Below are 12,003 nucleotides of genomic sequence, written 5' to 3' on the forward strand. Positions count from 1 at the left end.
CACTTCATTCTTATAGCTTTCTGTATAATACAACCCGATGTTTAGGGTAGGGGTCGTGGATTGTCATGCGACTACCTATAATGTACGACCCCGCCATGATCAATCACAACAAAAGTCCCCATTTCATGACTTGGGTTTCTGCATTGATCGATGTTCGTGGTCTTGGTAATCGGCCGGCATGATATGATGTAACGTGGAGTAGCTAGGATGCAGCAAAAAGAGCCGCCGGATAATACTTACGGAGCAGAATATGTAGAACGGCTACCGAGCTACGGTAGCTATCTATGCCAGCTCATCGAATGTTTCCCTCGGCCCTCCCAACTGAAGGAGGTCCTCTTTTCTATCCCATCCCATCCCATCCCATCCCATCCCATCCCCTCTTCCGATATCAATCCCATCGATCGAGGCGTGTCCGGCAACTCGTCCTTGTTCTGCTCCTCCCGTCCTGCTTGGGCTAAATCAATCCTTGACCTCACTAAGCAAAGCAATCCTGCCCCTCCACCCAACCCTGACTAGCGCAGTCCGGGCGGGTCGCCCAACCATTTTGTTAGTTAGCACTCCTCCGTCAAACGCAACTTTCTCTTTCCATTTCTTCCTTCCCCATCACCATCACTCTCACCTCACCCTCACCCTCACCCTCACCATCCAACGTACCCTTCGTTGTTAATATTTGAGGACCTCCTAATACCAACAACACAAGATACGTCTCAAATACCAGCCAAGATGAGTGGACCAACGTGAGTACCCCTCTTTCCCTTTTCGATCGGATCCCACCTACCCCACCATCGCCGTCCTGGGCTCTTCGGCAGCCAACCAGCCCGACTTCCCATGTCACCACCGTGAGCTGGGAACATCGAGAGAGGGAAAATCCTTACTGTTCGTTTCACGAGTCACTCTGACCGCCCAGTGCTCGACTCGCCAGCATCAACATTGGTGGCACCATGCGCGGTTCCTCGGGCTCGGAACAAACAACACCTGCTAACAGCAATGCCAGCGGAGATTTCGGCCTCATTGGCTTGGCCGTGATGGGCCAGAACCTGATCATGAACGCCGCTGATCACGGATTCAACGTCATTGCCTTCAACCGTACCGTTTCCAAGGTCGACCACTTCCTCGCAAACGAGGCTAAGGGTCGGTTTCTCCCTCCCGCAGACCCTTTCTTGAATCTTCCCTGACAGTCTGGTTACTTCAGGAAAGTCGATTGAAGGCGCTCACTCCCTCGAGGAGTTTGTCAGCAAGCTCAAGACCCCCCGCCGTATCATGCTCCTGGTCATGGCCGGTAAGCCCGTTGACGACTTCATCGAGACCCTCCTGCCCCTTCTTGAGAAGGGCGATATCATCATTGATGGTGGTAACTCCCACTTCCCCGATACCAACCGACGGACAAAATACCTGGCTGGCAAGGGTATCCGATTTGTCGGCTCCGGTGTCTCCGGTGGAGAGGAGGGTGCCAGATACGGGCCTTCTTTGATGCCTGGTGGAAACGAGGAAGCATGGCCATACATCAAGGATGTTTTTCAAAGCATCGCGGCCAAGAGTGAGGGTGATCACGGTGACCCATGCTGTGAGTGGGTTGGAGATGAGGGTGCTGGTCACTACGTCAAGATGGTGCACAATGGTATCGAGTACGGTGACATGCAACTCATTTGCGAGGTATGTCCACCAAATCCTTCCAGTTGACTATGCTAAACCTCCTAGGCCTACGATATCATGAAGCGTGGATTGGGTATGAAGAACAAGGAGATCGGTGATGTCTTCACCAAGTGGAACAAGGGTGTTCTCGACTCTTTCCTGATCGAAATTACCCGTGATATCATGTACTTCAATGACGAGGACGGAACCCCTCTTCTCGAGAAGATTCTAGATTCCGCTGGACAAAAAGGTACCGGAAAGTGGACTGCGATCAACGCTCTTGATCTCGGACAACCAGTGAGCTTGGTCACCGAGGCTGTCTTGGCCAGATGTCTCTCTTCCTTGAAGGATCAACGTGTCAAGGCCTCCAAGAAGATCGAGTTTGTCAGCAGACAGGCCAAGTTCGAGGGTGACAAGGAGCAGTTCCTTGATGATCTCGAGCAAGCTTTGTACGCATCCAAGATTGTCTCGTACGCTCAAGGATTCATGCTTATGCAAGAGGTATGCCTTGATACATGTCCCCAGGCTGCCTTCTACTTTCAACCTAACAAATATTAGGCTGCGCGCGAGTACAAGTGGAAGCTCAACAAGCCATCCATTGCCCTCATGTGGCGCGGAGGATGTATCATTCGCTCCGTCTTCTTGAAGGATATTACCGCGGCCTTCAACGCCGACAACGACCTCGAGAACCTACTTTTCAACGACTTCTTTAACAAGGTAGGCTTCGTGTCTCTAGTATCCACCAAATAACCGTATACTGACCATATACAGGCTATTCACAAGGCACAGCCCGGCTGGAGAGACGTCGTATCTAAGGCTGCGCTCCTCGGTATCCCAACTCCTGCCTTCTCGACCGCTCTGTCCTGGTTCGATGGTTACCGTACCGAGAACCTACCTGCCAACCTTCTGCAAGCTCAGCGGGATTACTTTGGTGCTCACACCTTCCTGATCAAGCCTGAGTGCGCTACTGCCACCTACAAGGAGGGACAGCATATTCATGTCAATTGGACTGGACGTGGTGGAAACGTTTCTTCGTCTGCATACCAAGCATGATCGGTTCAACAGCACATTCCCCCAATTTAGCTAGATTGAATAGACAATGAGAAAAACCGCTGCGTTGGTTCAATGGAAGAATTATGTCTATGCAAAGGTGGCATGATACTCTAGGAACATTGAGTTGAAATCCCGAGGCGTGACCTGGGTCACTCTTTTTGCCAATCCCCGCAGGTTCCCCCGTGATCAACTATCCCGGTACCACAGGTGTCTAGATGGAGGACTTATACATACCAAGTCGCGGTATCGAGCAACCGGATCAGATCAGAGTAATAGCTACTTCAAAGTCAATGCCCCAACTGACGATATGACAATGGTACTTGGGGGAAAGAATGTTGCTCGCTGCTATGTTTGGTCCAGCGCAGATTTTCGCTACCTAACCATTCTGTGAAGCATGGTTGAGAGTTTGGCTTGATTATATACGCTTAAGCAATCACGCTTGCTTTACTAGTGGTACTAAAACGGTTTTCTACAACCCTACTCAAGCGTCGAAAAGCATGCTTAAGATATGCATTAGGCGTGTTGCCGGATACGCCTGAGTAAGGATGGTCTAGCTCTTTTCGATATCTCTTTGATTTGCAAAACAAGTATTAGATAGAACTTTGATAGTCCTCGAGCTTAGCAGGCATAGTACACGATCGATGAATTCGAAATGTTTATATACTAATTTCGATAATGAGAAGCTTTGAATGTACAACTACTCGCGCAAGCTTGGTCGACGGGTAATCGGTATCTTTTCACTATCCACGTGATCATCATCCTAAGAATTTGGATCGCGCTTGACGCGCCATCCCAATCGCAAACAAGCTCAACAAAGCACCACGCTTCGAAGCCGTAACAATGAATATGCAGATGCAGGACCCGAGCCAGGGCATCCAGAGAGAATTGGTAAGCCTGCCAAAGCCGTAACTCCACGTATACACCGTTGCTGATTTCAATTTCAGCAAGGTCATGTTCACCTGGTTTCGACCTACAGATTTCCCTCCCTCTCGCAGCTACACCCCGACAAAGTAGCCGAATACCTCCTCGGCGCTCCCAAAATCGCCCGCGATCAAGCTCCTTTCTATTGGACGTACCTCGACCGCCCTGCTGATGGGACAGTGTTGTTGATCTGGCAATCTCCTTCTCTCGGGCCTGAGTTTCCCAGCGATGGATACGTCTGGAACCCGGGCGAGAGCCCTTATGCGATTGATGTCCCAGGCGGATACGTGAGATGCATACATTCTCTATATTATCTTAGAGCTCCTCTGACTATTCCAGACTCTCGAGATGTATCAGCAAAAGACAGGCTTTGCGCCGGGCGAGCCTTTCGCAACGCATTCTCGCCGACGATACCGCCTCATGCCCTCTCGAACCAACCCTGGCAATCCCTCCCCCGACCCAGCTCTCTGGATTATTCACTACACGCAGTGCGATCCCAACGACCGAATCCCTGCCAACGTCATCCCCATCGATATGCGCATCCAGCAGATCATGAGCACCCGGCAGTATCTTCAATCGCACGGGCAGATTGTGCAGAAGGAATTCATGTTGCATGATCGCAATAAATGGCCAGCGATTTCGTTCCCTAGAGGCCCACCAAGGGGTGCGCCTATGTATGGCGCTAGCGCACCACAAGCTAGGATTCCGCAGACGATGGCGTATCCTGCTCAGCAGCATGCTGTCGCTGGTCCACCAGCGAAGCGCGTGAGAACACAGACCAATATCAACCAGGCTGCTGCTATCAGCGCGGCTGCTATGGAGGCTGATGATGAGGAGGACTACACTCGTGGAGATCTTTTTGATCTAATGACCCCGCGGGATATCAGTATGGCACGGTACAAGCAGAATCACGAGTGGATGGAGGAGATTCTTTCTTCGCCGTATGCTATCCACCAGATCATCCCTACGGACCTCGGCCTTGGAATGCGTGGAGAACTTGGTGCTCTAACAGAGGGAATTTTCGATGCGCCTTACAACCCTTTGCAAGCCTACTTTCCTAGGGACATTCGTAACCAGGTCGACAATGATCCTGCAAAGCAGGAAAGGGGTGTGTTCTTCACGCCTTATCACTCCGAAGACAAGGATGCTCCAAAGCAAGACGTGCCCAAAAACATCTATGTTGGCCGGTTAGATGCTGACAAGGCGGAAGAGTTTCGCAAGAGGGCTAACGAGAAGATTGCTGAGACTAATGCTGAGATTGAGAAGATGAAGGCTAAGCATGCTAAGCGACTCGCTAAATTCAAAAAGGGGTCACTCATCACACATGCTGAGAAGCAGCTTCGCATTGCGGTGGAGGACCCAACCGACACCGGACCTGAGTTTTGGCGCTTGGAAGGTCGCATCGATGAAGATGCCGAGGAGGGCGGGGTTGCTACTGAAATCCCACCAAGAGTCTCAGAAATTGTTGCTCAGGTAGAAGCTTCTGTCGGTCGCCATGCCGCCGCTGTCAAGGAGCTCGTTCGAATCCAAGATGGTGGCTACGAGGAAGTAGCGCCTCGTATCACGCCTCCGGCAGCTACATCAGGCTCCTTGTTGGGCACGAACCCCCATGCTTCGTACAATGGGTCATATAACGGCTCCAACGGCTCCACACATAGCGGGGTCTTGGTGGACAATGCAAACGTCGACACGAGCAACTCAGCTGCTGGCCTGCTAGATCAATACCAGCCCAGTGGTCCTTCGTCAAATGCAACGCCCGGCACGGGCAGTAACTTCCCAACGCCGCAGCCGAATTACCAGCACCACTCGTCGGCCAACACGCCAAGCAATATCCAAATGGCTTCTCCCCACCCCCCTCCAGCTCCTCAGCAGCAGCAATCGGTTGAAATCTCGATGGGCAACACTGGGGAGCAACGGGTGCCCTCCGATACTACAGGTGGCGACTGGGTCATTGTCCCTCCCGGCGGCGTCTCCCCGCAAAATGCGTCCAACTCGCCTGCTATCGCCCAGCCTTCAACCCAGCCCCAATTCCAACACCCCAGTATCTCCGAACACAACCCTTCACCAATGCCTACCAGTACATCAGGAAACACGCCTCAGGTCAACGACTTCCACACCTCGCCTAATGATTTCGCTGACCTGGGCGATCTCGAAGGCGCAGAAGGAGCGATGGGTAGCTATGGAGGCGACGGTGCGGACATGGGAAATCTGGAGCTAGATATGGATGGAGGTGAGGGTGTCGACGATTCGGCGTTCGGGGATGCGTTTCATGGTGTCGAGCAGAGAGGGGAGGACGAGGACGGGGGGATGAGCGAAGGGCTCTAGACTGTCTTCTTGTACGAAGCTGGCTCGGAAAGCTTTGCTGGAGGTGTAGGAGGTGTCTCCGATGTCGTTGATGGCAAAGCTAGATTCGAAAAGGCGGATAGGATCAGATGAAATTCGAGGAAAGCGATGGATGAGTGGACTGGCACTGGCACTGGCAACGGCAGCAAAGTGTGAGTGAGGAAGGTAGCGGTGGTTATGAATGGATGGGGAAGGGATGTATAGTATAGTATCTATCTGAGTCTAGTAGCTAGCTTGTGCCGACAACCTTTTCTCTTTCTCTTGCTTTGCTTTGCAAACCAATTATATATTACAATATGAATACAACATGTTTCCTTTCTTGGAAATTGTTTTCATGATGTCTTTCTTCCTGTTGCTTTCTTTCCTCGACATGAAAGGGTGGGGGAGGGGGGAGGGAGGAGGGGGGAAGTGACGTTGACGTTGACGTTGATCGATCGATCTCTTTGCTTTGCTTTGCTTTGCTCTGCTTACGCGAGGGAAAGGAAAAGGGCTTTAGCCGAGAAGGAGGGGGACGAGGGATATCATCTGATTCGGCAGAACGGATGAATTTTTTTGGTAAATCTCGAATTTTTTTTAATTTTTTTTTAAATTTTTTTTTTTTGGTTTCTAGGATGCATAGCCTGTCTGAAGCTATTTAGCGCTCTTGGAATTACATAGTTGAATGCTGTTGATCAAGGGGGAAGAGGGGCTTTTTGGGGGGGGCCTTGCTGTCGATGATGGTGGAGTCATGACGTCCTCGATGACTAGGTAGCCAACTAACTACTCGGTACAGTTGTTGGTTTGAAGATTGATGGTATTTTCTTCCTTACCTCCAAGGAGTAGGTTAGGACCGGATTGACTTGGTGGTTGGGTTTTTGTTATTATTGTTATTACTATTGTTATTTCTATTATAGTTATTATCTTCTGAAAGACAAAAAAAGTGAAGGACTTGCCGATTTGAGATTTGCCGGATGCTATACTGATTCCGCCAGTACCTCCTAGTAGCAGCATCCCCCTCCTCGTCCAAGAACCCATTCCAGAGCCCATTCCAGAACATCAGAATGTCCTCCTCTTCTTCCTCCTCCTCCTCCTCATCCCTAGGGCCCAAAGCCCTCACAAGCTTCCACGCCATCCTCTCGCACCTCACAGCAACCTTCGCCGCGCCCCTCCTCCCGCCCTCCAAGCCGCACTCCACAGCCCTCACCTCCCAGATTGCAAGCCTGCAGGTCCACCCGACCCTGGAGGCCGCGCTGCACCTGCTGAACGCCGACCTGCCGGCGGCGCACTTCCTCGTGCGACATATGCAGGCGAAGCCCGCGTTCGAGGGCATGTTCCTCCATGGGATCCTGCACCGGATTGAGGGGGACTATGATAATGCGAGGATGTGGTACTCGGATGTTGCGGCGGGGGAGGGGGGGGAGGAGGATGGCTGTGGGGGTGCTGATGGAGGTGGAGGTGGTGCAGGGTCGCTGTATGGGAAGGTGTGGGAGGGCGGGGGGAAGACGTTCAAGGATGTGGGTGAGGGGGGCAGTGGTGGTGGTGAGGCTGGTGATTTTGGGGCTGGGGGAAGGCGGGAGGGGGAGTTGGATGCTGGACAGAGGTTCTTGAATGCCGTGCAGGCGTTCAAGGAGGGGAAGGGGGGGAGGGATGAGGCTGAGATGGGGCGGCTGGTGGGGGAGAGTCGGAGGGAGATTGGGGCTGTTGTCGAGTGGTGCGTTGGCAGGTTTGGGGAGGGCAGGTGGGAGGATGCGAGGAGTGCTTGGGTGAAGAATAGCGAGGAGGTGCAGAAGATGAGTGATGATATGATTAATGGAGATAAGGGATTTCGGAAGTTTTAAACGAGATGGATCATGATGGAGGAGATCGAAGTTTATGTATCTCGTTTCTAAATGCAATTATAGCATGTGCATACGTATGATACTTGACACAAGCGATGCACCAAACGTCGATATCTCGCTTAGCTAACAAACAGCTAAGCCTTTTGCCGTGCATATTGTATCCGTAAGTAGCAAGAAGCTTGACCCTACCTATGCCTACCCCGAAATCTCTTCGACTATAGTCAAAAGCAATCTTGGTAACGTTTGTCACATTGTTATTGATCTCGACCAACTACATATTTTCATATTTGTCGAATATATTTGTTTAATAATCAATTTTGTTTATTAGTATTTCTAGCTAACGCAATACTGCCTATGCCACATTCGTGATTGTGCTAGATCGTAATCTATGCCAAGTCACTAGATTGATTGCTGATGTAAAAGCTCAATTTTGATCGTCCTGCCAATTTGGCTAGACAGAGTCAACAACAAACTCGCTTGACAGTCATTTTTCGATTTCCGAACCTGGAGGAGCAGTTATTGTTGCCCGAGTCGTCCCCAAGTTGTAAGCAAGCTACTTTGTATAAGATTGCGAAGGGTCAGCAGACTGATTTTCTTGACAAGTCTGTAGATGCAATTGCTTCGGTTCAATATCACAGCGTTCCGGTAGAAGTGATCTAGACCAGTCCTCTATCTCAACTTCAAACGATGCTTGTAGGGTGTTGTCCGGTCTTGCAGATCCAATGGAGTCGATTCGTACTTTAAACAAAATTTCTGCCGGAATCCAAATGTTACAAAGCTCCTGTCATGGAGGACCCAAAAGGGGGCGAGGTAGAAAAGCGGGGCAAACCTCTCTTCATCAGCTGGCTTCCAACGATAATTGATCGCCTCAGTTCCCTTCGTACTCCGATGGCAACAGCGACGGCCCCTTTATCCGGAGTATGCCTTGCTTACGTTTAAGGTCTGTCGGTGGCAAGCTTCGAGCTGTAAATATTGCACGGTGGCAAGGTGCGGCCGCGATGCGGATTCTTTGCGACTTGCAACAAAGTTGTTTTTGTGTTGCCATAGAACGTATCGTGCTGCGTGGAAATGACATGTGGATGTCCATGATTCGTGACTTGGGATGTGATTGATGCTGTGGAATCTGCAGGGTGCTGGTGCCAGCGTGCCGCTGTGATGGTGAACGCGATCGGGAAAGTTTTAAACTCGTCGTATCGAATTGCTACATCCAGTCGAGGAGAAAGAGCCTTCTTAGGAAGGGGAATAACTCCGAGCGGTATAGCCCTACGAACGTTTGATCAAATTGACTGACTTTCTATAATCTACTCCCTGGGATAGGCTCTTGCGCGAACTCAACACCTGCAATACAGACGGACACACATGGGTTCTCATAGATCATAGGGCCGGTTGTACGCATTGCACCGAATCATCTCAGTTTTGGATCACTTTCCGTCCGCACAGAAATTTATATACGGCTTCGGGGCAAGCAACGTTCTATCGATGCTCAAGGACTCTTTCTTCTTCACCCCTGAAGTTGTTCACTCCATGAATTTCATCAACGAGACCAACAGAGAAAAACACTCAAGGATGAGGAGAATATTGAGTTTTACATTCAGCACTTCCAATCTTTTGGTGAACGAGGATGTGCTTGTGAGGAGGATGGATGAGTTCGTGAAGACTGTTGGGGCTTTGCAGAGTCAAAATAGGAAGAGAGGGTTCAATATTGTGCGGCAATCCAACGACGTCACATTCGAAATCATGGGTGCGGAAAGTCCTGAACACCTGAACATGGCGTCATGATGACCAAGCTATATCCAGGTGAGATGTCCTTTGGCGACTCCTTCGATGCAAGACTTGCGCGACAACCAGGTATGTCACTTGGCCAGAGTAAACAAGAGACTCGGCTAACCACCCCAGAAACATCGCTACCACTGGGCCGGTGTCATTGTCAACACAACATATATGAATGATGTGATGCGCGCTGTCTGCGTTATCCCTGGTATTTTCTCATTGGTGGAATTGCTGAAGCAAAAACCCATGAGAGAGACGCTGTACCGGCATGCCGAATATGCTACCGAGCACACGGAAGCGTTAGTCGTTCCTCAGCCCGTGAAACATCCCATTTGAGTATATAAAGCTGTCTCCGAAGCAAGAGCACACGAAAAAGCTTCGTCCATCATATCATTTCTTCCAAGGGTCCTCATCCCTGGACTCTCGAGATGGGCTCGCACTTCAACGTGATTATGATGGCGATGACAGGGCAGTACGATCTCTCTTGGTTCAATAACGATGAGGTTGTTTAGGAGCGAGACTCAAAAGGCTACACACTTGGGAGAAACCAAAATTTTGAGTATTGGTGAGAGACCATCAATCTTGTAATGTTCTGATTGCTATATAGCTCGGGTCTAGGAATACTACGCGTTGGATCTCTTGTGGTTAACTCTTGGCTGCTTTCGGGGCCACTTACAACTAAGTATTTTATTCGTTCCGGGCTGACGTAGATATGCATTCAAAGCCGACATGTTCCGAAGCCGCAGTTCAGATAAGGTTCAATATATTAATTGGCTTGTTCTATCCAATTGCTCCATCAGCAGTCATCTACACGTGACCATGGCGGAAGTCGCATCAATCTGGCGTCAAGAGCCGCCGAAGCAATGACATCCCCGCCCCAACATCATCATTATCAACATCACGACGTCACAACAACGCAACGAGTTGTTTTACGCCCGCGCTCGTTGACTTCAAACCTCAGCGCCTCAATAAGACGGTTCATCATCGACTGAAGACGTCTTGAAACTGCGCCTCTGCAAAAAAACGCGTAAGAAGTATGTTATTTGCCTTGGCTATTTCGGACTGACTAGTCTCTGCAGGTCGATATTAGCTCCTCAATACCAGCTTGCATGCAATCCTAAGTCGGAAAAGCCTCCGCGATTTCAAGTAAAACGAAGAAGCCGAGGAGAACAGAAGCCATGCCAGGCGTCACACTACGAAAACGATTCACCTGCTTCCCGAAGCTCCCCCTCGAACTCAGACTTCTGATTTGGGAGGCGGCTTTGCCAGGCCCGCGCATGGTGACGATAAAGCAGAGACCGATAATGAAGACCTTCTTGGATTACGAAGAAGAGACAGGACGGAAATGGCCAGGCCTAAGCAAGTCGGACATATTCGACGAGGATGACGAAATCGAGGAAACGCAGTTCGAGGAAGATCAAGCTTTCCGCGAAGCTATCTGTATCGCACGAGGTGCTTCCGACTTGGATCAAAAAGTCTTCTGGGAGACCCACATGGTGGGAATTGACTCCAACTGTCCACCACCGGACATAACATTCGTTTGCCGCGAGTCGTACGGAGTGGTGACCCGCCGCTATTCTAAGACTTTTGCATACCCTGGTTCTGTTGCGGGTACATACTTTGATACGGAATCAGATATTCTGTACCTACGCCCGAGCAGTTTCACATACTGTTTACCGCTGTATCGTGGCCTGCAGTTAATACTGAAAGGGCTCTCTGGCCCTTTTCAGATCGAGAACGATAGCAAGCTGTGCAACATTCGAAGACTGGCAGTTGAACTCCCGAGCTCGTACGTGGAAGATGATTTGGCCTATTTGCTTCCGCAGCTGGCGATTATTTTCCGAGGTGCAAAAGAGATCTCCTTGGTAGTGAATCACAGCGACTGGGTTGCCGTTCCTGAGTTGGCGGGAAAGGAATGCCTGATTCATCCACTCAACGTTTGCGAGACCATCAGACACTACCATCATTGTCGGGATCAATTGTTGAGTGGTCAGGTTCCTCAATTGCAGCTTCCACTTCTTAGTGCAGCAGAGCGAGTGACACCTAGCATTGAATCAACTAAGAAAGCGTGGGCTATTGAAGATCAAGGCATTCCTAATGCATGCAGACCCACCATCGTACCCAAGGCTATAGTTTCTCCGAGGCTGAAAAGAGATCTTGACCAAGCTGAACGACTTTACAAGTTGGCTCTGAAAAACAGCGAAGAGGTGAAGGCAAGAGATGCTTTGGAAGCTGCTGGCTGGAGCCTCGATGACATCTTCTTGGAGGAGGAAGCTTTGGAAGAGAATGAATTTTCGTAAGTCTGCGAGTTCTGGCTTCTCTTTTTGGGGTTCCAAAACCAGTTTGAGCAAGGCGTCCTTCATGTAGTGAGCATCTCGCTTTGCAAAACTATATGGTTGTTGCGTGTTGCGCATAATTTTACAACATCAATCATGAGTGTCCTGGAATACACGTGGCAATGGGCTGG

General features: G+C 50.2%; 6 protein-coding genes across 6 annotated transcripts; all 6 read left to right on the forward strand.

Moving 5' to 3' along the window:
- Window positions 1–80: 80 nt before the first annotated feature.
- On the forward strand, window positions 81–2,685 carry L3040_006418 (uncharacterized protein; the record flags this gene model as incomplete). The annotated part of the gene is made up of 8 exons (XM_007289206.2): window positions 81–152; window positions 522–546; window positions 701–737; window positions 995–1,131; window positions 1,193–1,653; window positions 1,699–2,133; window positions 2,191–2,349; window positions 2,404–2,685. The coding sequence occupies 8 exons, from the start codon at window positions 81–83 to the stop codon at window positions 2,683–2,685; spliced, it is 1,608 nt and encodes a 535-aa protein (XP_007289268.2).
- An 840-nt stretch (window positions 2,686–3,525) lies between these two features.
- Window positions 3,526–5,931, forward strand: L3040_006419 (uncharacterized protein; the record flags this gene model as incomplete). The annotated part of the gene is made up of 3 exons (XM_007289207.2): window positions 3,526–3,573; window positions 3,630–3,893; window positions 3,946–5,931. The coding sequence occupies 3 exons, from the start codon at window positions 3,526–3,528 to the stop codon at window positions 5,929–5,931; spliced, it is 2,298 nt and encodes a 765-aa protein (XP_007289269.2).
- A 1,058-nt stretch (window positions 5,932–6,989) lies between these two features.
- Window positions 6,990–7,766, forward strand: L3040_006420 (uncharacterized protein; the record flags this gene model as incomplete). Its single annotated transcript, XM_007289208.2, has 1 exon — window positions 6,990–7,766. One exon carries the CDS (start codon window positions 6,990–6,992, stop codon window positions 7,764–7,766), a length of 777 nt encoding a protein of 258 aa, XP_007289270.2.
- A 1,479-nt stretch (window positions 7,767–9,245) lies between these two features.
- On the forward strand, window positions 9,246–9,545 carry L3040_006421 (uncharacterized protein; the record flags this gene model as incomplete). The annotated part of the gene is made up of 1 exon (XM_007289209.2): window positions 9,246–9,545. One exon carries the CDS (start codon window positions 9,246–9,248, stop codon window positions 9,543–9,545), a length of 300 nt encoding a protein of 99 aa, XP_007289271.2.
- Window positions 9,546–9,590: 45 nt separating this feature from the next.
- On the forward strand, window positions 9,591–10,048 carry L3040_006422 (uncharacterized protein; the record flags this gene model as incomplete). The annotated part of the gene is made up of 3 exons (XM_066154107.1): window positions 9,591–9,614; window positions 9,663–9,835; window positions 9,895–10,048. The coding sequence occupies 3 exons, from the start codon at window positions 9,591–9,593 to the stop codon at window positions 10,046–10,048; spliced, it is 351 nt and encodes a 116-aa protein (XP_066011093.1).
- A 666-nt stretch (window positions 10,049–10,714) lies between these two features.
- Window positions 10,715–11,836, forward strand: L3040_006423 (uncharacterized protein; the record flags this gene model as incomplete). Its single annotated transcript, XM_007289210.2, has 1 exon — window positions 10,715–11,836. One exon carries the CDS (start codon window positions 10,715–10,717, stop codon window positions 11,834–11,836), a length of 1,122 nt encoding a protein of 373 aa, XP_007289272.2.
- Between the last annotated feature and the right edge of the window lie 167 nt (window positions 11,837–12,003).

Source organism: Drepanopeziza brunnea (genome assembly GCF_022702325.1).
Source record: "Drepanopeziza brunnea f. sp. 'multigermtubi' strain 214-2 chromosome Unknown ctg11, whole genome shotgun sequence".
In the NCBI taxonomy this organism is placed as follows: Eukaryota; Fungi; Ascomycota; class Leotiomycetes; order Helotiales; family Drepanopezizaceae; genus Drepanopeziza; species Drepanopeziza brunnea.